The 27,182-nt window shown below is 41.2% G+C and overlaps 1 protein-coding gene across 5 annotated transcripts in view; it reads left to right on the forward strand.

The window, feature by feature from the left end:
• aopep (aminopeptidase O (putative)) overlaps positions 1 to 27,182 on the forward strand; it is a 433,713-nt gene that overhangs the window by 324,644 nt on the left and 81,887 nt on the right. For all 5 annotated transcript variants that reach the window (XR_011962667.1, XM_072585937.1, XM_072585948.1 and 2 more), the window contains 2 exons: positions 2,197 to 2,313; positions 11,702 to 11,788. Coding sequence is in view for 4 of the 5 variants with exons in the window: in XM_072585937.1 (XP_072442038.1) it covers positions 2,197 to 2,313; positions 11,702 to 11,788 (204 nt within the window). In the remaining variant the exon portion in view is untranslated. The remainder of the gene's footprint in view (positions 1 to 2,196; positions 2,314 to 11,701; positions 11,789 to 27,182) is intronic.

Below are 27,182 nucleotides of genomic sequence, written 5' to 3' on the forward strand. Positions count from 1 at the left end.
CTCACTGCCTTTATTCCTGATGAAGGGCTTTTGCCCGAAACGTCGATTTCGAAGCTCCTTGGATGCTGTCTGAACTGCTGTGCTCTTCCAGCACCACTAATCCAGAATCTGGTTTCCAGCATCTGCAGTTATTGTTTTTACCTCATGGATTTAAGAAAAGCAGTTGAAGGCAAAGAGGAGAGTTTAGTTTAGGTTAGATTAAATTCCTTACAGTGTGAAAACAGGCCCTTCGGCCCAACAAGTCCACACCGGCCCTCCGAAGAGTAACCCACCCAGACTAATGCACGTAATACTACGGGCAATGTACCATGGCCAATTCACTTGACTTGCACATCTTTGGACTGTGGGAAGAAACCGGAGCACCCGGAAGAAACCCATGCAGACACTGGGAGAATGTGCAAACTCCACACAGACAGTCGCCCAAGGCTGGAATCAAACCTGGGACCCTGGTGCTGTGAGGCAACAGTGCTAACCACTGAGCCACCGTGCCGCCCCTGTTGACGAGATACCTTTTTCACTGAGCAGGGGCTGGGTGTTTGGTGCTTAATATCTGAAAGGGTGGGTGCATTAGAATACTTGTAACATTTAAGCAGTATTTAGATACTTCATTGCATTGCCATAGCTTCCAAAGCTATGGGCGAAAGCCTGAAAATGTAGTCATATCTTTGTTGACCATAGTGGACGCGATGGGCCAATTGACCTCCTTTTGTGCTTGCCACTTCCTGTACAAGTCCTTTGTTAAATACAGAAATTATTGCCTTTGTACTGCTCAGCCGAGAAATAAAATGGAGATTTTAATCAAGAGCCAGTTTTTGACAGTTTTAAGTTAGGCAAGTGGAGTTTACTCTTATCTTAAACATTTATTGCTGCTGCAATTATTCATAAATAGTTAAAGTTATTTTCTTGTAATTGAAATAATTTTAAATTATTTTCAGGACCTAACTGTTGTATATATACTTGAATTAGGAAGTAACTTCTGCTGGGGAGTTCGTGAAATTATGAGAGATATAAATTGTGCATGTATTTACCAGTCGCTATACCGAGGGAGAAAGATAACTTGGAACTTTTGATTGCTTTGTTATGCTTTCTCTTAACATTTCATGGTTTTCTTGCTACAAGTGCATCTCTTCACAATATAATATAATTAATTGGTGTAGGTGGTGTGAGAATTCTTTGTGTCTGCTTGATAGGGCTTGGGAACCAAAAACTCATACTCTTTAAAGTTTCATTACAAGAGGAATACAAGTATACACAATCAACCTTGGTTACAACCTTTGTAAAAGTTCACACACACTAACAACTTACAAAATTTATTGATTTAATTTGTTTTACACCTGGACTGTGAAAGAGAGTCCTATTAAACTATCAGTGTGGAAAAGAAACCCATGAGGGCAGCATGATGTGCAGTGAAATGTAAAATGATGTGAAAATATGTGGAAGGTAGTTTCTTTGGGATATGGAATGTTGAATCTGCAAATTTAATGACCAGGCAATGAAAAGTGAGTCCAGTTACATCTTGCAAAGTGTACTTTCCCTACCAAGATCAAAAGGATAATATGGGATTTTACTGGTGAGCTTGGGTTAAGTTTAGAATGCTAAATACTCTTTGAAGTACCTTAAAAGGATAACCCTGTCAGTCATATTAAATAGTACTTCTGGCAACCACAGTGGCATAAGTGATGTTGTATCCCCATATATGGGTACCATAAAATAAGCACTGCTTCATAGTTGGCCTGCAGTGTTATATTGAATGTAACGTGCAAAGCTAGTAAGTTGTATCTGGATCTATCAACAGGACACCTGTTCCTGCCTTTAGATTTTGGTGTAAACAAATGTGTCTTGAATTAGGATGTAGGGAAAATGTTGAGCAATGCAGTAGGAATTGTTTGGAAAATAATTCTGCCTTATGTGCAAGGGATCTTACAATGTAAAACTATATTTTCTCAATTAGCTCATCTAGTTTTTAAGAGTTAAATGCTTTCAAGTCAATATAAGTACAATACATAAAAGTGTCAATGCTCTTTGAAAATATTTTAAAGATCACTTCTAGCAAGATGGAATTTTTGAAATTTGTTAAAATATAAGTGCCTGACAGTACACTTGTTTTATATAACTTCAAAATTACTGTGTACATTATATATATGCATTTTTATTTATGAATACACTGTTCTCTCATTGTACCTTTCTACATTTCAGCTTTTGCCAGACCAGCTGGTATTGCTCCTAGAATTGCTGTTGGAAGTAAAATCCTTTTCTTTCCGAACACTGCAGTTGCTTCAGAAGCATTATTGCCTCCGGGAGCAGGATGCAGAGGTAATTCATTTACTGGCCCACTGAACTGTTTTGTCAACACTTGAAAAACTATGCCAAAGGGAAAAATAAAGTTCACAGGGCTTAAAACGGTGGCTGTATATTCATTTAAGCCAGCCAAGTTAGAATGCACTATAAATAATCAACTCTCTTGTTTTAAACCTAATGGGGGAAGAAAGGTTTATGGAGTCTTGCAATCTCTTGGCAGGGAAAAAATAAGTTTCTATCCAAGTTGTTCAAAAGCTTTATTTGACATTGTTCAAAATCTTATGTTTCTCAATAGTACTTTGAGAGTTATGGTCTACTTCAAACTGTTGAAAAAATATTAATGCAGTAACGTTGCTTTCAGGAGTACAGATATCTCATTATCTTTCCTTTGTAGAAATAAACTAAGAGGTGGCGGTGATGTAGTGGTAAAGTCACTGGATTAGGAATCCAGAATCCCAGATCAGTAGACTTGAGAAAATGAATTGAAATCCCACCATGGCAGATGGTGAAATTTGAAATTGATAAAAGTTTTGGAATTAGAAAGGTAGCTTATCGGCAACAACTGTCAGTTGTCAGTAAAACTGGTTCACTAATGTCCTGCAGGAAAGGAAATCTGCCATCCTTAACCTGGTGGAGCAGGGAAGAAGAATGTCCAGCAGGACTGCTAAAACAGTGATTTTTAAAAAAATTTTCATTCACTTGTGGGACTTGGGTGTCACTGGCTGGCCAGCATTTACTGCCCTTTCCTCATTGCCCTTGAGATGGTGGTGGTGTGTGGCTTTCTTGAACTGCTGCAATCCATGTGCTCTAGGTTGACCCACAATGTCCTTAGTGGGGCAGTTTCAGGATTTTGATACAGCAACAGTGAAGGGATGCTGATTTTCCCCTGTCTGCAATATTCCTGGCAAATCTCAGGAACATTGTGGGACAGCTCTGGACTAACATTACTTTTAAAGATGGCATGGGCACAATGCACGTGAGTGGATGGCAGAATATCCTGCCAGTAGTGAGTTGTTCCAAAAAAGGTGTGTGGCAAGATGGAGCTGGGGATTGGATTTGAGGGATGCCATAGGGGAAGGGTAGGTAGTTAATTGGGCAGGTTTGCTTAGATACATCAAGAAATTTGCTTGGGTTTGTGGTAGAAATCCGTCCAAAAAACATGACACAACTCGGACTTAGTTAACAAATGTAAGATTCGGCTCTTGCTGTCTGATCAAAGGAACCAGCACAGGAAAAGGGTTTTCCATTGAAAGCCATGTCCTATCTTTATCTTCAACATAAACCAGAAGAACTGCAGGTGCTGTAAATCAGAAACAAAAACAGATGTTGCTGGAAAAGAAAGGCCCAGTGACCCTGCCTTTTCTCTTCGTAAATGCTGCCAAACCTGCCGAACTTTTCCAGCAACTTTTGTTTTTGTTTCTTTCTTTTAACATTCCTTTCACCATTTGAGTGCATTTCAAATTTTGCTGTTAGCAAATTCAGATTCTCAAACTGACATAGAGGCATTTGAACCTTTGTTCCCTGGGTGATTAGTCCAGGTCTCTGGATTACTGGTACAGCAACAACCTTTAAACTACTGTATCTTTTGGACATATGAAATCTAGTAAAGCATGACAGCTACAGTACTCAGATAAAGCCCACATCTTTACCCGACCAGAGTTTCCTTCCGTCCTTAGAACCTATTTTCTTTCATAGTGTATCCCAAATAATAAGGTGCAAACTTAAATCAACAGCCAAGTAGCCCAGGAGTAAAATCACTCTGAGCATTATAAAAAAGGTGATAATTTCCACAAAATTGTGGATGTTTGGTCAAATTATTCTTTTTTTTGAGGAAATCAGACTTCTAATAGGTAAGTATATCAAGAGGTATGGATCACCATTGGTAGATGGACCTGAGGTACAGTTCAGCCCCTGATCTACTTCAATAGTAGAACCAGGTCAAGGAGCTGAACCACCTATTCCTGGTCCTCTGCCTGAACTCCCTCTCAGTTTCAAAGATTATTAATAACCAGTTAAGTATTCTGGATCATTTGGAGTTTTGCAGGTTGCAAGAACCTTTGGGAATAGGAGCTACATATTATTATCTTGACAAAAGAGGGGACATAGATTGGATAGGTTGGGCTTGTGTACAGGCGAAAGTGGGGATTGCAGATGCTGGAGGTTAGAGTCGAGAGTATGGTGCTGGAAAAGCACAGCAGGTCAGGCAGCATCCGAGGAGCAGGAGAGTCGATGTTTCGGACAAAAGCCCTTCATCGACTCTCCTGCTCCTTGGATGCTGCCTGACCTGCTGTGCTTTTCCAGCACCACACTCTGGGCTTGTTTCCACTAGGGGTTTGAAGAGTGAGCGGTGACTTGATTGAAGTGTATAAGATTCTGAATGGTCTAGACTAGATGAACACAGGGTGTTTCCTCTTGTGCGTGAGTTGAGAACTTTTACATAATTTTTCAACCATTGATCTTTTCTATAATTTCCAACTTCTACTTCACAACAGAACATCTACCGGATTTATCGTGTTTTTTATTAAGGTGTCTACCTAAGGGATTAAAAATCATCTGAGTAACTTTACAGAATTTAATGTAATCACTGCTGTGCTATCAAACCTTTTTCAAAATACATGGTCAAAGAGAGTTTTCAGACAAAGATTAGATATCGTAATGAAAAATTAGTGACTGTGAAAGTAATTTTAAAATATATTCTGAGCGATTTTTGAAATGATTTGTAGCTCACGTTGAGGTTCTGGATGAGTTTGTTTACTGAGCTGGAAGATTCGTTTCCAAATGGTTCCTCACCATACTAGGTAACATCATCAGTTAGCCTCTGGTGAGACTCTGGTGTTATGTCCCGCTTTCTATTTATGTGTTCAGGTTTCTTTGGATGGTGATGTCGTTTCTGGTTCTTTTTCTCAGAGGATAGTAGAAGGGGTCCAAATCAATGTGTTTATTGATAGAGTTCCGGTTGGAATGCCATGCTTCAAAGAATTCTCATGCGTGACTCTGTTTGGCTTGTCCTAGGATGGAAGTGTTGTTCCAGTCAAAGTGGTGTCCTCCTTCGTCTGTAAGTGAGGAAACTAGTGATAGTGGGTCATGTCTTTTTGTGGCTAGTTGATGTTCATGTATCCTGGAAGAACAATTAGTCACCAGGATACATGGTGCTGGCAAATGGAATTACATTAATTTAGGATATCAAGTTGGCATGGATGATTTGGATTGGTGAGTCTGTTTCTGTGCTGTGTAGCTCTGTGACTCTGAGTCTAATAAATTAAAATTAAGAGGGATTTCTCTTTTGTGGAGAGTTAGCAGAAGCTCAGACAATTCTCCTTGGAGCTGAGAAGGTTAAACAGTGATTTAGTCCAGATTTGTTTCCAGGATATTTAATTTGCAAAGAGACAGAGAAATTATTAACATTATCACAATTTTTAGTAACCACTTTCAGGTAATTGGCAAATCATGCAGGGTGAAAATGTGAAGGTTATTTTACTTAGTAAGTTCTGAGCATCTGGAACAGTCTGAACGGCAGCTGGATGAAGATTCTAAAAAGAGATTTGCAATTTAACTTTTTAAATTAACATTTGGAGGGCTATGGACAAGTGGCAGGAGAATTGAAACAGATTTGCAGAAAACTGAGTTGCAAGTAGATAGGATAGTGAGGAAGGCTGTTTGGTATGCTTTCCTTTATTGGTCAGTGTATTGAGTATAGGAGTTGGGACATCATGTTGCGGCTATACAGGAAATTGGCTCGGCCACTTTTGGAATATTGTATAGGTCTCCCTCCTATAGGAAAGATGTTGTGAAACTTGAAAGGGTTCAGCAAAGATTTCTAAGGATGTTGCCAGGGTTGGAAGGCTTGAGCTATATGGCGAGGCTGCATAGTCTGGGGCTGTTTTTTCTCGATGGCAGAGGCTGAGGGGTGACCTTATAATGATTTATAAAATCATGAGTGACATGGATAGATTAGTTGACGAGGTCTTTTCCCTGGGTGGGGGGAGTCCAGAACTAGAGTACTTTGGTTTAGGGTGAGATGGGAAAAATTTATAAGAGACCTAAGGGGCAATGTTTTCACTCAGACAGTATGGAATGAGCTGTCAGAGGAAGTGGTACATTTACAACATTTAAAAGGCATCTGGATGATATATGAATAGGAAAGGCTTAGAGGAATTTGGGCCAAGTGCTGACAAATGGGACTCGATTAGTTTAGGATATTCGGTCAGCATGGACGAGTTGGACCGAAGGGTCTGTTTCCATGCTGTACATCTCTATGACTCTATGACATCCATGCCGATCAGGTTTCCCCAGCTAAACTAGTCCCACTTACCTGCGTTTAGCCCATATCCCTGTAAACCTTTCATACTCATGTACCTGTCCACATGCCTTTTAAATGTTGTAACTGTACTTGCATTTACCACTTCCTCTGGCAGATTATTCCACACATGAATTGCCCTGTGTGTGAAGAATTTGCCCCTAAAGCCTCTCTTAAATCTTTATCCTCTCACTTTATCTATGCCCCTCATGATTTTATAAATGTCTATAAGGTCACCCCTCAACTTCCTACGCATCTGTGAAAGAAGTCCCAGCCTATCCTTATAACTCAAACCTTCCAGTCCTGGCAACATCCTTGTAAATCTTTTCTGAACAATCTCCAATGTGAAAATGTCTTTCTTATTAGCAGGCAACCAGAATTGTATACAGTATTCTAAAAATGGCCTCTCAAATGTCCTGCACAGCCACAAATTGACATCCCAACTCTTATACAAAATGGAAAGATACTTGAAAACAATTTAAGCTAAAAGCACAATAATACACAACAGTAAAAGAAAAATACTCAAAATATATTTGAAGTAAAAAGGAAAAGTTATGGCAGGAAAGTTATACTAACAGTTCAGTAGAAAGAAACCAAAATAAAATGCCTCTTTGGATTTTTAAGAAGGAGCCTTTCTGTCTAAGATTTCACTCTAGCAGCAGAGAACTCAAGCTTTTAGCTCCAGCAACCAGCAAAAGCCTAATTGAAAGCAAAACTAAAATCTGTGTGAGCCTGACCCTGCCAATTCATGATTCTTTTGACTTACTTTTTAAAAAATCACCTAGGGAGAACTCAAAGCTGTTTACCCACTGTCTGAATAAAGGGGATATTTCAGCATCAGTGTGTGACGATACTCTCTTGCAGGGGATACAGGACAGAACATACCTCTTAAAGACACAGTGTTGTTACACTTTTTTATTGTTGTTGAAGGAAAAAAGACAAAAAAAGGGAAATCAATTGGATTTTAAAAAGTTGTTTTGAAGACTTGGAGAAGGTACAGTAAATATGAGGTTCCTGATATTAATTTTTAATTTATAAAATCATTCCTTTTGGCTGTAATCCAATGATACAGTAGCTAAAATACACTTTTATGAAAGTACCTAAGCTAAATTCTAAATCATTGACTAGATCGTTGGAGATCTTAAATGTTTTAGTTTTCAATTTGTTTATGGGATATGTGCATCATTAACTTCTCCAGGGCAATTAAGGAAGGTCAGTGACCTGCTTTCTTGAATTACTGTATTTCACATAATGTTAGGAAGGAGGTTCCAGTAGTTTATCCCAGTGACATTGGAGGAACAGCCTGGTGTGTGACTTTCATCAGATTTAAAGGTGGTGTTTCTCACATGCATCTCCTACCCTTGTCCTTCTAGTTGTTAGAGGTTGTGGATTTGGTCGGTTTTATCAAAGGAGGTTTGGTGAGTTGCTGTACTGCATCTTGCAGTTAGTATGTAGTGCTTCTACTATATTGCCAGTGTTGAATAGAGTGAATGTTGAAGGTGGTGAATGGGATACTAATCAAGTGGGTTGCTTTGTTCTGGATGGATTAAACTTTGAGTGTGTTGTATACATACATGCAAGTGATGGGTAGTCTATCAGACTCTTGACTTGTGCCTTGCAGTTCAGGCTTTATAGAGACAGGAGATGAGTTAATTGCCACAAAATTCCTAGGTTCTGATCTGCTCTTAGCTACAATGTTTATATGGCTGGTCTAGTTCAGCTTCTGGTTAATGGTAATCCTCAGAATGTTCATAGTGGGCGTTTCAGTGATGTAATGACATTTAAACATCAATAAGTAATGGTTAGAATCTCTCGTTGGAGATGATCGTTGTCTGGAACTTCTGTGGCATCAACATTAATTGCCTAAATCTGGATATTGTCCAGGTCTCACTGCACTTCGGCAAGGACTGCTTCAACATCTGAAGGTGATGCTTATGCACTCATCAACGAGTATCCCTGCTTCTGATGTCATGATGAAAGGAATCAGCTGAAGGTAGTTAGGCCTAGAATGCTACCTGAGGAGCTCAAGGGCTCATATGGTGCAGAGCTAATGTCACTTACTCAAAACAGGAGGTCCAAGTTCAGGTTCCACATGCTACAGATGTCATACAGTCATAGAGGTATATAGCACGGAAACAGGCCTTTAGGTCCAAATCGTCCATGCCAACCAGATATCAGAACCCAATTTAGTCCTGTTGCTAGCACCTGGCCCATATCCTGGAATCATTGAACATAGTGGGCGGCACGGTGGCATAGTGGTTAGCACTGCTGCCTCACAGCGCCAGAGACCCGGGTTCAATTCCCGCCTCAGACGACTGACTGTGTGGAGTTTGCATGTTCTCCCCGTGTCTGCGTGTGTTTCCTCCGGGTGCTCCGGTTTCCTCCCACAGTCCAAAGATGTGCAGGTCAGGTAAATTGGCCACGCTAAATTGCCTGTAGTGTTAGGTAAGGGGTAAATGTAGGGGTATGGGTGGGTTGCGCTTCGGCGGGGCAGTGTGGACTTGTTGGCCCGAAGGGCCTGTTTCCACACTGTAAGTAATCTAATCTAAAATCCCTACAGTACGGAAACAGGCACATCAGCCCAACACGTCCACACCGATCCTCCGAAGAATAACCCACCCAGACCCATTCCCCTTACCCAAATTTATCCCTGACTAATTTACCCCTAACTTGCACATCCCTGAACGTTATGGGAAATTTAGCATGACCATTTCACCTAATCTGCACATTTTTGGATTGTGTGAGGTAACCAGAGCACCCAGAGGAAACCACGCAGGCACAGGGAGAGTGTGCAAACTCCACACAGACAGTCGCCCGAGGCTGGAATCGAACCCGGGTCCCTGGTGCTGTGAAGTGGCATGCTGACCACTGAGCCTCCGTGCCGTTCCATAAACCCTCAAAACGCTTTCCATTCATATACCCATACCGGCGCCTTTTAAATGTTGCAATTGTACCAACTTCCACCCCTACTTCTGCTTGGAAATGTTGCCCCTTAGGTCCCTTTTATATCTTTCCCCTCTCATCCTAAACCTCTGCCCTGTAGTTCTGGACTCCCCCACTCCCAGGAAAAGACTTTGTCCATTTACCCTATCAATGCCCCTCATGATTTTATAAGCATCTGAGGTCAACCCTCAGCCTTCGATGCTCCAGGGAAAACAGCCTCAGCCTATTCAGCCTCCCCCTATAGTTCAAATAGTCCTCCAACCTGGCAATATCCTTGTAAATCTTTTCTGAGCCCTTTCAGGTTTCACAACATCCTTCTGACAGGAAGGAGACCAGAATTGCACGCAATATTCCAAAAGTGTCCTAACCAATGTCCTGTACAGCCACAACATGACCTCCCAACTCCTGTACTCAATACTCTGACCAATAAAGGAAAACATACCAAACACCTCCTTCACTATCCTATCTATTTGCGACTCTACTTTTAAGGAGCTATGAACCTGCACTCCAAGGTCTCTTTGTTCAGCAACACTCCCCAGGACCTTACCATTAAGTGTATAAGTCCTGCTCTGATTTGCTTTTCCAAAATCCAGCACCTCTCATTTATCTAAATTAAACTCCATTTGCCACTCCTCAACCCATTGGACCATCTGATCAAGATCCCATTGTAACCTGAGGTAACCTTCTTAGCTGTCCTCTACACCTCCAATTTTGGTGTCATCAGCAAACTTACCAACTATACCTCCTCCGTTCACATCCAAATCATTTATATAAATGACAAGAAGTAGTGAACCCAGCACCGAAGCACTGATCCTTGTGGTACTCCAGTGGTCGCAGGCCTCCAGTCTGAAAAGCAACCCTCCACCACCACCCTCTGTCTTCTACCTTTGAGCCAGTTCTGTATCCAAATGGCTAGTTCTCCCTGTATTCCATGAGATTTAACCTTGCTAACCAGTCTCCCATGGGAAAACCTGTCGAATGCCTTACTGAAGTCCATATAGATCACGTCCACCACTCTGCCCTCATCAGTGTGAAATAATGTCTTTGAACAGTTTAGTAGAAAATGTCTAACCTGAGGAACCTGTGCTGTAATGTCCTGGGTCTGACACTATTGACCTTCAACAACCACATCTGTATTTGTTTGTTCTGGATAAGACTTCAACCAATGGAGTACCATTTCTGTAACTGTACTGCAACAATTTAGCTAGGGGCACAGAGCAAGTGTTAAGTACTGTTTCTGGAATGTTGTCAGTGTCCATTACACCATAGGACATAGGAGCAGAAATTAGGTCATTCAGCCCATCGAATCTGCTAATCCATTTCTTGACATCATGGCATTGAATCAATGTATATCCTAATTATTAACATGTAACATCAATTTGTGAAATCTGTAAATGAACAGAGCCTTTAGTAAAGTCTTTAAAACTTCAAATCAGCTGCCCATTACTGCTTTAGTGCACTAATTCACGTTTTGTTCAGTAGTGTGCCTCTTACCCTTAACAAAGTTTTCTTTCCCAATGAAGGTAGAGTCATAAAGTTACCCAAACAGGAACACGCCCTTCAGTCCAACTTGTCCATGCCAATCAGGTTTCCCAAGCCAAATTAGTCCCATTTGCCTGTATTTGGTCCATATCCCCCTCTATCCTTCCTAACTATGTCCCTCTTTTAAATGTTGTAACTGTCCCTGCCTCTATCACTTTCTCTGTCAGTCCATTCCATATAGGCACCACCGTCTGAATAAAAACATTGTCCCTCAGAACCCTTTTAAATATTATCCCTCTTACCTTAAGCCTATACCCTCTAAGTTTGGACTCCCCTACTCTAGGGAAAAGACCTTTGCTATTCACCTTATCTGTGTCTCTCATGCAGTGTAGTTTCTATTAACCTGCTGGATGTCTTTTTGTGTAATGCAATATGCAATAAAGTAATGATGCTGACCATGAAAATATTATCCTGCACCAGTTTTTTTGTTGATTATTGCACCTTAAGAATCTTGGCAAAAGTGAATTACATTGGAGAGCAAAGTGAACATACAAAAGCAAAATTAAGCACGTGATCATTGCTCCCAGCTACTGAAATTGTGAACTTGTGTTTTGTATATGTTTTAGATAAATCTTTGTTTAATCTCACCTATGTAATCTAAATTCTTGGATTATTTCACAGGTGCGCCATCGCTGGTACGAGCTGGTCATTAAACATAAACACACAGTTGCATACGGGGACTTGATAAATTTTTTGGAGCAGCATCAGGTACTGTATTTAAGTACTTTCTTTTAACAAACCATGAAAAATAAAACTTAGGAAAAATATGTTGCAAAAACTTGTAAATTTCTAAAAGTGACCAATAGTTCCCGGATATAACTCTTGCACTGAGATTTTGTTTTAAACGTGTTCCCGCTTCACCTACTGTGGTACTGCAATAAGTACTATTAATGCAGTAATAAAACATATTAGATGTCTAGGTTGGCTTTATACTGTTTTAGAAAGCAATGAATAAATTTTAAAACTGAATAGTTATCTTCATCCTATCTTTGAATTCTCTTATTTTCACTTCCTCTCTATTTACTGTTTCTCTTATTTTCATTCACATAAGCCATCACTTCGGCTTTTAGATTGTCATTTGAATCTTACATATAACTAATGCTACCTAGTTTTAACTAATTTTAACTAGTCAGAATCATCTTGAAAGAAAAATGATATCGTAAATGGTTTTTACCAGTTTTTTTTTCCTTTTCCAATTCGCAACATTCATTTTGAAGATGGGTGATCCTTTGAAAAGTTAAACCCTAATTGGCTGAAACTGCATTTGAAGTTAATTGTATGCTAGAACTCAAAAGGTGGATATCGTGATCAGCCATGCCATCTGAACGTGGTTGACTTTGTTGCCTAAAAGGAATACTCAAGCCTTTTACCCAGGTGTTCTTTCCTTACGTGACAGACAAAAGACAGGGCATTTCCGCAGACTTTAATTAAACAAACCCTTGTTTATTTAATTCCTTGGGTAGCAGTATTCAATATAAAACATTAATTCATTTCAACATTTACTTGTAACTTCATTTAAATTAACTTCAACTTGAACTCACTTCATTGTAACATTTACTTCAACTAAATTCACATTTAACCCTAACTCTTGAGTTTGGCTTGAAACAAATACCACCCCAATTTGAGTGAAGTGATCAACTTTGCTCTCAGTGTTGATATTGCCTCATGGTTCTTTATTTTTTCTGAAACCAACTTCAGGGCTGTCAACTGTTAGTCTCAAAGAATTCTCATGAGTGAGCCTTTGTTCTGCAAACTTTATCATAAATCATGATCACCCTTCTAGAAACATCTCAAGCACTCAGTCAATGAATTGACCAAACTGATCACAATATTCAGTCCCAACCAGTGGAGTTTACTAGTAACCAACACTGAAATGTTTGCACTAAGTCATAGACTGCCACAACCCATGCTCCATATAATGTAATAATGGTGCCAGCATGTCTAGCAGATCAACATATAACCTCCCACTGTCTAAGGATGGGTCACTTGACCTGAAATGTTAATTCTGAGTTCTGTGCACAGATGCTGCCAGACCTGCTGAACGTTTCCAGTGATTTCCATTTTTATTTCTGATTTACAGCATCTGCGGTTCTTTTGGTTTTTATATAACCTCCCTTATTTGGTCAACACAGAAACCAACAAGTCACAGCTTAAAGGACAGGTAACATCACGTCCTGGCTGCAATTTAAACTAGGTCAAAGTTTAAATTCACTTGACCAAAGTTCCCATCATGCTTCACTGTAATGCTTAACCAACTTCAGCCATTTCTGCTGCTGGTCACCTGACCACAGTCCCTCCTGCTGATCCTGGAGTTGCAAGCAAAATGGATCACAAACCATGACCAAGTTTTCTGTCACAGGTAAGTATGTGAATCCAGTGAAATTAACTATTAATATATGACTAATATTACATTCACACAATTAATTAAATTCTTGCCTATCTAACATCAATTCCATATTTAACTACTGTGTTATCTCTCTTTTCCATTGATCAAATTGAATTGAAAGAAACATCAAAAAATATTTAAGGACAATATTATTAACACTGTAACATGTGGCATAAGATGAACCTAATGATGAAACAAAAGCATAGTAATCACCCTTGACATGATCCTCTGCAATTAACTTCAGTATACCAGGCTGACTGAGCTATTAGGTAACAGCCTTGTGATTAACAAGGTAGGGTTTTGTTTAATATGTTGTGTTATCAATTGAGAAGGGAGTGAGCTAATGAGCAAATAATCAGGAAGTAGAACATGTGGCCGTTAGCTATTGCTGAGTGTTACTTATAGCTCTACTCCGGCACATGATATACTTTCCAGTAATAGAAGTGACTGAATCTTTATAGTGAATCTGTCTGTTGAGCAAGCTTGTTACATAGCTTCAAATAAACAAAACATAGGTTTGTTTATCAAACCTGGTGCATTGATAAATTTGGGTTAAGCAAACATATAATATGATGAACAGCAGTGATATATTTTTAATATGAATAATTGAAGAAGGCAAGGAAAGCCACAGGCAAAAGGTCGGTGCAGCGCTAAATGCTCTGTATGCATAGAAACTCCAGGCTGCTGATTACCTCTGCCCCTAATGCCTCACAAAACAACAAGAACCTGATTTATGTGACAGTGTGGTAGTAAAATAGACAGTCAGTTTTGAGTTGGACTGTAGTGCATGAGACTCATCTCAATGTTTTTGGTTGCCATTCTCTCACAAGAAGTGGTATCTGTAGTTGGGAATAAAAACTCAACTGCGGCCAGAAGCAAAACAAAACACAGCCACTGCATTGCTGAATCTCCCCATAGAATAACAAAGTTACAATTCTCTTACACATTAGAATTGATTGTTAGTGATGGAGAACATCTGGAAGATCACCACCAAATTCCCACAGTAAGTTGGAAAGTTACAGATGTCCAATCTGAACTTAAATCTTTTAACCAAAGGATGGAACTATGCTATTTAGATTTCATCATCACTGCAAATAAAGATATTTAATAAAAGTAAAGGGTTGCACAGAGACAACACTGCAAGGAAGCACAAGAAAACCCTAATAAACTATGGAACGTACTGGAATGTCAGTTTTATGTAAAAGCGAAATTCAGAATTTAATGTTTGGAGCTGATATCTACAGGCAGCAGCTGCAAGAATCAATTGATCTATTCATCAACTGGTACCATTACAAGGGCAAAGAGAGTGATTTCTTGCAAGTTGAGCTATCTGAACAGATATCAGAGCTGGTTATAGTTTCAGTGGAATCAAAACCTTCAATTCAGACGCCTTAGAGAAAATTAAAAATAATAATACCAACTCAGTGCTACAAGATGGTTAAAAATAAAATGAAACCATTGTAGTGATTTTTTGAGAAGGATTTTAGCTCACGTTGATGATAAATATGTAAGTTAGCTCTCGATAGCTAACTTACATTCTTATCAACCTGAGCTAAACATCTTCTCAAAAATCACTACAATGGTTTCATTTTATTTTTCACTCATTGTAGCTATTTGTAGCTAACTTACCTACTTACAAACCATTGTAGCTAGACAACATAATGTGCATTCATTAAGTGCAACTATCGGCATGGCAACCTGGGCACAAAATGTGAGCAAGCCATGTGGAAATGCAGTCAGTTGGACCCATCATGAAGCTATCCTGCATTCCAGATAATTTCCAGTCATGTAGTGGGAAAGGATATAGGAAATCTTGTTCTAGAGGTGTGACCAAAGGTAGCAGTAAGACACAACCAAACAATACCCATGGCATCATTCTGGCAGCAACAGCAATGTGTGTGTCAGAGTGACACATCCATAATGATAGGTGGCCAGAACGATCAGTGCGGAGCAATCATCTGGCAACCAAAAACATTGTGAATGTGACATGAAATGGGATGTGAAACAGTTAGAAAATGTTGAAATTATCAGCATCAATACCCTAAAGAAAAGTGACATTGTATTAGTCAGAATCCTGAAAAATGTGTATCTGCATATTTGGAAGTCAGCAATCCAACCTGGGACAGCAAAATTAACTGCATATAATGGGTCACGAATAGCTTATATTGATACATTGACATTGAACTGCACCCACAGTAAGTCTTCATAAACTATTAACTGTTTTATCTTGTGGATACAAGTGAACCAACAATAGCATGGTTGTTGGCAAGTGTGGAACTCAGTATTGTGACTACTTTTGGTCATAAAGAGTTGACCAAAGAGAGATATTTCAAGAGGTGTAATTTTCAAAGGAAAGCAGGCGTTTGTACTTGAAGACCTTGACTTGAAAATATACTCACCATTTTATAAAGCGTATGGACAGAAATCAAATAAGGCACTTGGCAACTAATTTATTGACCAAGGATCAACAATAATATTCAGAAGGCATGCGGGAGTTACCAGCCATGTTAATACAAAGGACCACTACGTCCTTTCTAGATTCCATCACATTTTTCATTTAAAATTGTAAAATTTTATGTACTTCCATTGTGAAATAACTGCACAGAGACTGGTAACCCATCACCAAGTCATCCTTTTATTTACTGTCGAGCATGTGTTGCTGGGAAAGCACAGCAGGTCAGGCAGCATCCGAGGAGCAGGAGAATTGACATTTTAGGCATAAGCCTTCATCAGGAATAAAGCTTGTGGGCCAGAGGCTGACTGATAAATGGGAGGGGGGTGAGCTTAGGGGGGGAGATAGCTGAGAAAGTGATAGGTGGATGAAGGTGAGGGAGAGGGTGATAGGTCAGAGGGGGGAGTGATGGACAGGTCAGGAGGGTGGTGCCAAATTGGAGGCTTGGGACTGGGATAACGTGGGGAGAGGGGAAATGAAGAAGCTGTTGATATCTACATTTATCCCATATGGTTGCAGGCTCCAAGGCGGAATATGAGGCATTCTTCTTCCAGGCATTGGGTGGTAATGATTTGGCGGTGGAGGAGACCCAGCCTCTGCATGTCTTTAAAAGAGTGGGAGGAGGAGTTGAAGTGTTCAGCCATGGGGCGGTGGAGTTGGTTGGTGCAGGTGTCCCAGCGATGATCTCTGAAACGATCCGCAAGGAGGCATCCTGTCTCCCAGATGTAGAGGAGACCACACCGAGTGCACCGAATGCAGTAGATGACATTGGTAGAGGTACAGGTAAATTTCTGATGGATGTGGAAGGATCCCTTGGGGCCTTGGCTGGAGGTCAGGGGATGGGGAGGGAGGTGTCCAAGATGGTCCAGGTGAATTTGAGGTTGGCTATGTGGGACACTCCATCTTCTGCAGTTACACTGGCACCAGCTCCCACCTGTTCCTCCATTACTTTGATGACAGTATCTGCGCCACCTCATGCTCCCACCTATCGCTTTCTCATCTACCTTTCCCTCAACTTCCCCCCCCCCCCCCATTTATCTCTCAGCCCCGGCCCACAAGCCTCATACAGGCTTATGCCTGAAATGTCAATTCTCCTCCATGATACTGCCTGATCTGCTGTGCTTTCCCAGCAACGCACTCTTGACTGTGATCCCAGCACCTGCAGTCCTCACTTTCTCCCCATTATTTACCGTGACCAGCCAGCTGGAATCTGTCCCCTGAACTGAGGAGATTATAAATCCCCTTTTTATGTTAGTTAGCCAGGGCTTCCTGATTGGGTTGTTAACCTGGGCCAAGCAAGGGTCTCATAGTCAACAAGAGCCCTGGTTCCAATCACTACACATAGTGATCCTTCTCTGACGAGAGTCATAGAAATGTACAGCTCAGAAACAGAACCTTCGGTCCAACTTGTCCAACTGACCAGATATCCCAACCCAATCTAGTCCCATTTGCCAGCACTTGGCCCATATCCCTCTGAACCCTCCCTATCCATATACCCGTCCAGATAACTTTTAAATGTTATAATTGTACTAGTCTCCTCCACTTCCTTTGGCAGCTCATTGCATACGTGCACCACCCTTTGCGTGAAGAAGTTGCCCCTTTGGTCCCTTTTTGAATCTTGCTCCCCTCACCCTGAACGTATTCCTCTAGTTCTGGAATCCCCCAACCCAGGGAAAAGACGTTGTCTATCTACCCTATTTATGCCTCTCATGATTTATAAACTGCTATGAGGTCACCCCTTAATCTTCGTTCCATAGTAAACAGCCCCAGCCTCTCTCTACAGCTCAATTGCTCAAACCCTGGCAACATCCTTGTAAATCTTTTCTGAACCCTTTCTAGTTTTGCAACATCCTTCCTATAGGAGGGAGACCAGAATTGCACACAGTATTCCTAAAGTGGCCTAACCAATATCCTGTACAGCCGTAACATGACTTCCCAATTCTTATACCCAATGCTCTGACCAATAAAGGAAAGCATATCAAACGACACCTTCACTATCCTATCTACCTGTGACTCCACCTTCAAGGAATTTTGAACCTGCACTCCAAGGTCTCTTTGTTCAGCAAAACTCCCTTACCCTTAAGTGTATATGTCCTGCCATGATTTACCTTTCCAAAATGCAGCACCTCATATTTATCTAAATTACTGTTCCAAGTTTCCAACCATCAGACTATTGAAGGGCAATTCAAGTATGCCTGAAGTATGCAAGTAGGACAGAATCTCTGTTTTCTTTAACTAACTGTCAGTTTTGTCACACATCACAAGAGTTTCTCTCCACAATGCCTAATAAGGTTCCACACCGCATCTTACAAACTTGCCTCAGTAACTACCTACACTGCTCCTATGATGTGCCTCATCAGATTTTGTCCCCATCTTACTAGGCATCGTTCCCAAAACAACTCACCACTAGGATATCCTGGAATTGATTGGCATCCCTGATACCATGCCATTGTGTGCCCAGATAAGCACAGTTAGTCCAAAGTTATCCTATATGGTTCTTGAAATTTGGCCCAGACATGGCAGAGAAAGGAAATTGCAAACCTTTTTGGGCAGGGGCCTGGAAGTCCTGCTAGATGCGATGGTGCCAAAGCGGGCTTCATTTTACCCCAGGACTAGCAGAGGAGGCAACAACACCAGACATGACTGTCTGGTCCAAAGTTGACTTCTGGTTTAGTGGAGTCTCAGCTGTCTGGAGGAGTGGAAAGCAATATGGGAGAAAGGTCAATAACAACCTCACTCAGCAAGTGTGAGTGTGACCATGTTTTCTGTGATACTTCACACTCATTAACCCTGTGACTCCTCCCACCAGGGTTTACTAGTCTATGGGATTCTTCATCACAGAGAGCTATTGAGTTTGACTAATTAAGAAAATTCAAGGTTGAGAGAGACAGATTTTGAATCGGTAAAGGAATCATGTGACCTAACTGAAAGGTAAAGCAGACTCTGGGCTGAATGGCCTACATCTGCTCCCTTGTCTTATGGTCTTTTGGCATATGACTACATGCAGGTATGAAACTGCTTAATCAGCATGTAATCGCATGGACTCCACATCTTACTTGGGTTACCTATTCCCCCACAGAAGAATATAGTTTGCGGTGAGCCTACATCTTATGAGGTCACAAAACCAAGTAAGCAAAATATGAACATATAGCATCCAATATTTCAGTTGTGCATAAAACACATCTAATGGTAAACCCATTGAATTAAACTGTGGACATGTCCCACAAAAACAGTCAGCTCTTCACCAATATGCCGGATACCAACATAGCTATAAGTGAAGAATACTTAAGTGATGAGTCTATTCCCATGGAAGATCATGCCATCACAAGATCTGTGAGTATTGTTAAACTATCCAGTTGTATTACAGACGTAAACCCTTAATTTTTAAATATATTCTTAAGCTCTTAAACACAAACTTTTTAATATAAATAGTTCACAACTACAGAAAGGAACATGTTTGTTGAACCTGTTTGTAATATAAACTTCAGGAAAAAAGCAGGGTGGTTGTTATATCACTTGAACAGCATGGTGGCTCAGTGGTTTGCACTGCTGCCTCACAATGCCATGGACCTGGATTCAATTCCACTCTTTAGTGACTGTCCATGTGGAGTTTGCACATTCTCCAGTTTCCTCTCCCCATCCAAAGATGTGTGGGTTGGGTTGACTGGCCATGGAAAATGGCAGATTTCGTAGATGTGGTGAAACTGGGTGGAATACTCTTTGGAGGGTTGGTGTAGACACAGTGGACCAAATGGCCTGCTTCTGCACTGTATGGATTCTATACTGGGGGAGCTATGCTAATTAGCAAGCAAACAGGATGTAGAACATGTACACAGTCTTGCTTGGAGCATACCATGTGAGGTTGTGCAGTTTTGTATCCCTGTTATAATAATTGCTGAATATCAAGAGAGAATCTATTTAAGAAATCCTGTGGAACATATTTAGATAAACAGAATTCATCTTTAGCTTACCAGTCCTGGTGTTAGATTGGTAAATATGTGCCAAGCAATCATACAACTACAACACAACCCAGGATTAACGTTTACTTTATTTCTGTGATAATGCTGTGGACTGGGGTTTGTATAAGAAAGGAATACATTAATATAGAATCTTTCCATGTCTGTAGGGCATTTAGAAACACTTTACTTTAAAGGAATGTTTTCATATTTAGTCACAGGGGTTTTAATTTGGTGAGTGGAAAGCATAACACACGTGCTTGTTTCATATAGTCCAAAACACTTAGTACAGCTTACTTTACAGTGTTGGAAGAAAACTATCTATATAGTGCAATATTAATATCCTTAAGGGGGATACAGGCAGGTAATATTTGGAACATATTTGCATAAACTTTCAACAGTGAAACAAATCAGTTAATACCTAAGATATTGTATGACATGATTATTTTTCTCCACCTGGACTGCCAAGTCATACCCCTGTTTCCTCATTAGCCTTGCTGTGATAATACTGTGTCCTCTGAGCTGTTGACATCAGAATCCAATGACCAAATGGAGGAACCCAAGTTACTATAGTGTTTTGGTACAAACCCTGACATAGTGGTTTCAGAAGCAGGAAACACGTGATAAATGCTTCTGTATATTGTATGCTAGCCTGTAATTAACAGGATGAGATGGATAAGGAACAATTAAAAAAAAGTTTAAATCTGAAATTAAGAGTTTAATGATGACCATAAGTCCATTGTTGATTATTCGAAAAACCTATCTGGTTCACTAATGTCCTTTTGGGAAGGAAACGGCAATCCTTACCTAATCTGGCCTACATGTGACTCCAGACCCACAGCAATGTGGTTGACTCTTAACTGCCCTCTGGGTGAATTAGGGATGGGCAATAAATGCTGGCCAAGCCAGCAACACCCTAGTCTCATGAATGAATAAGAAAAAGAGAAAAAAAATGACCCTAAAACACTCAACTGACTTGAGAACTGCTGTCCTATATCTTCGTTATTTCAAGCATGACCTATCTTCTGTTACCTCATTATCTGTCATGGATAATCAGTCTTGGGTGCCATTGTTTGCCATGCCATCTAGCTCCTTTTGATATTTGGACTGAGTTCTCATTTAAGAAGTGTATGATGAGTATGCTGCATTAAGGAGACATGAAGTAATATCAACAGAAACATAAAGAAACTGGGATAGAACGTTCAGCCCTTTGAGCCTGCTAACCATCCAATAGGATCATGGCTGATCATCCATTTCAGTCTCCTGTTCCCACTTTCCCCCAAAACTCTTTGGCCTAATAACGATTATCTAACTCCTTCTTGAAAACTCCAAAGTTTTAGCCTCAATCACTTTCTGTGGCAGAGATTTCCAAAGGCTCACATTCTTTGGGTGAAGACATTTCTCCCCCAAAATGGCCCACTCTGTCTCCTTAAACTATGACCCCTGGACTCACGAGTCATCTGGAGCATCTTTCCTGCTTTTAGTTGGACTAGATTGGGCTGGGATATCTGATCGGCATGGATGAGTTGGACCGAAGGGTCTGATTCCATGCTGTACATCTCTATTACTCTATCCTGTCTTGTCCTGTTGAAATTTTACAGGTTTCTATGAGATTTCCCTTCATCCTTCTAAACTCCTGTGAGCATAGTCCTAACGCGTCCAGTCTTTGTTCATACACTACTCATGTTATCCCAGGAATCAGTTGCGCTCTCACTATTACCAGAACATCTTACCTCAGAAAGGAGATCAAAACTGCACACAATACTCCAAGTGTGGTCTTACCAAGACCCTGTATAATTGCAGCAAGACATCCTGTCAGATGCACATGAATTCTTTCGTTATGAAAATCAACATACCATTTGCCTTCTTCATTAACTGTTGCATCTGATTGCTTACTGTCGACAAGTTGTAGACAAGGCCTCCCAGGTTGCACCTCCCAATTTCCCAGTCCATTGCCATTCAGGTAAGGATCTGTTTTGCAACCAAATGGATAAGCTTACATATATCCATATTATAATTGTTCTACCATGCAATTGCCCACTCACTGAACATGTTGAAATCATACTGAAACATCTCTAGATCCTCCTGTTCAGTTCACCCTCCTCACAGTTCATTCTCCCGCCCAGCTTTGTTCTGTTTGCAAATCTGGAGATGTTACATTTAGTTCCCTCGTCAAAATAATTCATATGTATTGTGAATAGCTAGGATCCCCCAGGCACTGATCCCTGTGGTACTCCACTGGTCATGATTGCCACTCAGAAGATCTGTTTCTTCCTTCTCTTTGTTTCATGTATGCCAGCCAGTTCTCTATCTGCATCAACATACTACTCCCAGTCACATGCACTTCAGTTTTGCATGCTAATGTCTCATGTGAGACCTAGGCAAAAGCCTTCTGAAGTCCAAATGAACTGGATCCATTGGCCTCCCCTTTTTAACTGTACCAGATTTCAATAAATTTATCAAGCATGGTTTCCCTTTCATAAATCTTTGTCCTGGATAGTGTCAAGATTCTTGAGTGTTGGAGCTGTACCCATCCAGACAAGTGAGCAATGTTCCATCACTCTCCTAATTAGTAACTTTTAGATGGTGGATAGGCTTTAGGGAGTCAGGAGGTGAATTATTCGTCACATTATTCCTGGCGTTTGACCTACGTTTGTAGCCACTGTGTTTACATGGTGAGTCCAATTGAGCTTCTGGTCAATAGTGACACTCACAACATTGATAGTGGGGCATTCAGTGGTAGCACCATTGAATCTCAAGGGGCAGTGGTTATGTGGTCTCTTATTGGAGATGTTATTGCCTGGTATTTATGTGGCACAAATGTTAGTTGCCACTTGCAATTTCAGGATATTGTCCTGACTTTGTTGCATTTGAACTACTTCAGTATCTAAGGACTAGTGCATCATGCTGAATATTGTCAATCATCAGCAAGCATCCTCATTTCTGACCTTATGATGGAGGGAAGGTCATTGATAAAGCAGCTAAAGAGGTTGAACCTAGGACACTACCCAGATGTCCTGCAGCTGAGATGACTGAACTTCAACAATCACAACCATCTTCCTGTGTGCCAACTATGACTCCAACCAGTGGAGATTTTGCTCTCTGATGCCTATTGATTCCAATTTTGTTAGGGACTCTTGATGTTACACTTGGGTAAATATAGCCTTGATGTAAAAGTCTGTCGCTCTCACCCCTGGAATTCAGCTCTTTTGTCCATGTTTGAACCAAAGCTATAATGAGGTCAGGAACTGCATGGCCCTGGCAGAACCCAAAATGGGCATCAGTGAGCAGGGTATTGCTGAGCAGGTGTAGCTTGATAGCACTGTCAAGGACCCCTCTTTACTGATGATTGGGTGTAGATTGATTTTTTAGTATTTGAGTGGTTTGGCTTTGTCCACTTTATGATGGACTTATGGGCATCAGGGCAAACTTTGCACTGGCTAGAGTTATACCTGACATTCAGGAAGAGAACTGTGATTGTTGGCGGTCAGTCATCTCAGCTGCTGGACATCCAACCATTTTCATCTGCCCAGCCATTTTCAGCTGCTTCATCAATGACTTCCCTGCATCATAAGGTCAGATGTGGGGATGGTTAGTGATTGCACGATTTTCAGCACCATTCACAGCTCCTCAAATACCGAAGCAGCCTATGTTCAAATGTAACAAGATCTAGAGAAAATCTAGGCCTGAGTGACAAATGACAAATTACAGGTGGTGTCCATTTCCAATAAGAGATGACATAACTACCTCCCCTTTACATTCAGTGACATTGTCCTCACTGAATCCTCCACTGAACATCCTGGGGGCTACCATTAGCAAGAAACGCAACTGGTCTCCCCATAGAAATTCCTGCTTGAGGAGTGTGGTTAGGTGCTGGTGTGCCTTTGCACTCAGGTATCGACTTTCTGCCTTCAGACCCTGCAGCAATACCTTTATGTCAAGCCCCCTCCAAGCTGGTCCACCCTGATGACATATTTCTTCCATCAAGTTCGTAACCTCCATTATGACACACAGTTCCTGTTTGTGGAGTGGTCCTGGCCTTGAGTTTTCTTCCAGGAATTGCCTGTCTTCTATCTTGTCCTGATCACAGTCTGGGACATGGTCACCTCGCGCCAGAGCTCTTCCCCTACGTGATTTGCGGCACTTGACAGGGAGCTGCTGCTCAGGAACAGGTTCCTCCTTGAGTGTGGTTTGCACTGGCTGAGGAAAGAGAGAGCTCGGGATGCATGGCTGACCAGAGTCAGGGATACATTGGATGACAGAGGAGCAGGCTTGATGATACCAGCACAGTTGACTGTGAGCATGTTCAGTCTACCTCCAATTCGCAACCTGAGCCATTCAAAGCCGGACGGACGAGGCACTCAGCCCCACACCTTGTGTGCCCTTGAGAAGGCCTAGACGTGCAGTCAGTGCACGAACTGACTCATCCGTCCGTCTGCAACTTGACATTGGCCCTCTACCGCAGACCCCCCCCCCCCCCCCCCCCAGCATGATGCTGTGCCCCACAATCTGGGATATCCTCCCGATGGCCTTTCGAATGGCACGGAGACATCATTTGTATGGGTTAATGCTGCACACTCTTCAAATGCTGTTCCTTCAATCAGCCAGGACATGACTTGGCATACCATTTTGCCCTTTGGTAGCAGAGATCCCTAGTGGAGGGCCCTGTACGAAGGGGTCCTCGCCTCTTACATTGGGGATCTGGGGTGGAAAGTGCTGCACGTGGAGGTCCTAGGTGCAAGTCCATGTGCACGTTCTGTGGCCTGGAGGAGACAGTCTTCCATTTATATGTCGAGTGCTTTCATCTGCAGCCCCATTTTAGCTTTTTGAAGGGGCTACTGTTAAATGTTTGGTTGCACTTCAGCCCTACACCCCTGATCTACGGACACCCAATGTGGGGAAGGGTGGACAAGTCTATGAGCCTTCTTGTGGTTTTGCTCATGGGCCTGGCCAAGATAGGCATCGATAAGTCCAGGCAGCAGGCCAAAGAGGGGCTCATTGTTGTTGACTGTCTGCCCGTCTTTCGCGGTTGCATCCATGCTTTGGTATCCCTGGAGAAGGAAGATGTGGTGCTCACGGACACAGGTGAGGCCTTTCGTGATCGCTGGGTGCTGAGGGGGCTGGCGTGCATTATCTGTTTGGATGATGATATTCTGTTGTAGTTACTTGTCTCTGTAGTATAAGTTTCCGTTCTGCCCTTTGAGTTTGCACTTGTTTTCTGTTTGGTGCCCCAGGAAGAGGTCTGCCTTATTTTCTCTTTGTTCCAATTTTGGACTCCTTGGAAGAACCAAGGAGGCTTCTATTTTAGCTCCATACTGTCCCTGTCTCACATGCACTTGATGGGGATAGGTGTGAGGGGAGTTTTATCTTTAGTTGAAATAAGCAGGGAAACATGCTCTGGATTTTAAACCATTGTAGTCTCTGTCCCAGAGTGGTCAGTGGGATGGAGTAGAGGGGATTTATTTATTTAGTTGGTTATTTGTTTTGTTTCCTTTAGTTTTGCTTGAGTTTATTTTTATTTTATCCCCCCCTCCCCATTTCCCTGTCCAAAAGAGATTGGTGGGGACAGAGTCAAGGTAGAGCCACCTTTTGTTTGTTTATTTGTCTTTGTTTTTCCTAGAGTAATAGCTTATTTATTTTTGTTTAACAAAGGTAAGGCAGCTTTATTTTCTGTTTTGAAAGAGCACAGTGGGTTTTGCTCTGAGTTTCACCAGGTGCTGTCCCTGTCGCAGGAGTTTCTGTTTGGAGCGGTGTATTTACACCTTTTGTTTAAAAGATGGAGGGTTGCTTTTCGGTCTTGAGGCCTGTCACCGCTAGTGTTCCACAGGGATTGGTTCTGGGTCTTCTTTTGTTTGACATTTATATAAATGATTTCGATGAGAATATAGAAGGCATGGTTAGTAAGTTTGCAGATGACACCAAAATAGATGCCATAACAGACAGTGAAGAAGGTTTTTTAAGATTACAAAGGGATCTTTATCAAATGGGTTGATGTGCTGGAAAATGGAAGATGACTAGTTCAATCTGAATGAATGCGAGGTGTTGCATTTTGTTACAACAAACAAGCGTGGGGCTTATATGATTAATGGGAGGGCATTGGGTTGTGGAACAGAAGGACCGAGTAGTTCTGGTCCGCAAATCTTTGATGTTTGCATCAGATATAGACAGGTGGTTAAACAAGTGTTTAGCATGCTTGCCTTCATTGCTCAGTCCTTTGAGTATAGGAGTTGGGAAGTAATGTTGAGGTTGTACAGGATAATGGTGAGGCCTCTTCTGGAATATTGTATCTAGTTCTGGTCACCCACACATTGGAAAGATATTAAGCTGGAGAGGGTTTAGAAGAGAATTACTAGGATGTTGCTAGGTATGGGAGGTTTGAGTTGTAAAGAAAGGTTGGAACTGCTGGGACTTTTGTCACTGGAGTATAGGAAGTTGAGAGGCGACCTAATTAAAATTGTTAAACTCATGAGTCGTATAGGTAGAGTTATTGGTAGTTGTCTTTTCCCTGGGATAAGGGATTTCAAGACTAGAAAGCACACTTTTAAGGTGAGAGAAGAGAGATTTAAAAATGATAGGGGTAATTTTTTACATATAGGGTGGTTTGAGCGTGTAATGATATTCCTGAGGAAGTGGTGGATGTGGGTACAGTTACAGTATTTAAAAGATATTTGGATAACTACATGAATAAGAACAGTTTGGAGGGCTATGGGCCAGATGCAGATAGGTGGGACTAGTTTCGGTTGGGATTATGTTTGATATGGACTGTTTAGATGAAGGATCTGTTTCTGTGCTCTATGACAAAAACACAGTGGTTACAAGAGCAGGTCAGAGGCTTGAAATACTGTAACGAGTAAATCACCTCCTGACTCCCCAATGCCTGTTGACTACAGAACTCGGGAGTATGATGGAGTACTTCCCACTTATTTGGACGAGTGCAGTTCCAACAATACTCAAGAAGCTTGATACCATCCAATACAAAATTGCCACTTGATTGGCACCACATCCAGAAGCACCCAAATTGAGTTGGAAACACTGAGTGATTGTATTTTGCATTGGGAGTGATATTAATACTTGGGGTTGCTTAAAACATTTTGTTGTTTTATCAGCCAATTATAGTGAAATGTTCCTTTTCATTTGAAGTAACATTTACCAGTTTCATGGTTGCTATAAAAACAAAAACTGTGGGAGCTGACAGATATACTGGAGAAACTCTACAAATCTGACTGCATCTGCAAAGAGAGAAGCAAAGTTAGCAATTCATGTCAAAGGACCCTTTGTCAGAACAGACCCTTCTGACAGCATCCACAG

The sequence above is a fragment of the Chiloscyllium punctatum genome, chromosome 2 (assembly GCF_047496795.1).
Source record: "Chiloscyllium punctatum isolate Juve2018m chromosome 2, sChiPun1.3, whole genome shotgun sequence".
NCBI classification, from domain to species: domain Eukaryota; kingdom Metazoa; phylum Chordata; class Chondrichthyes; order Orectolobiformes; family Hemiscylliidae; genus Chiloscyllium; species Chiloscyllium punctatum.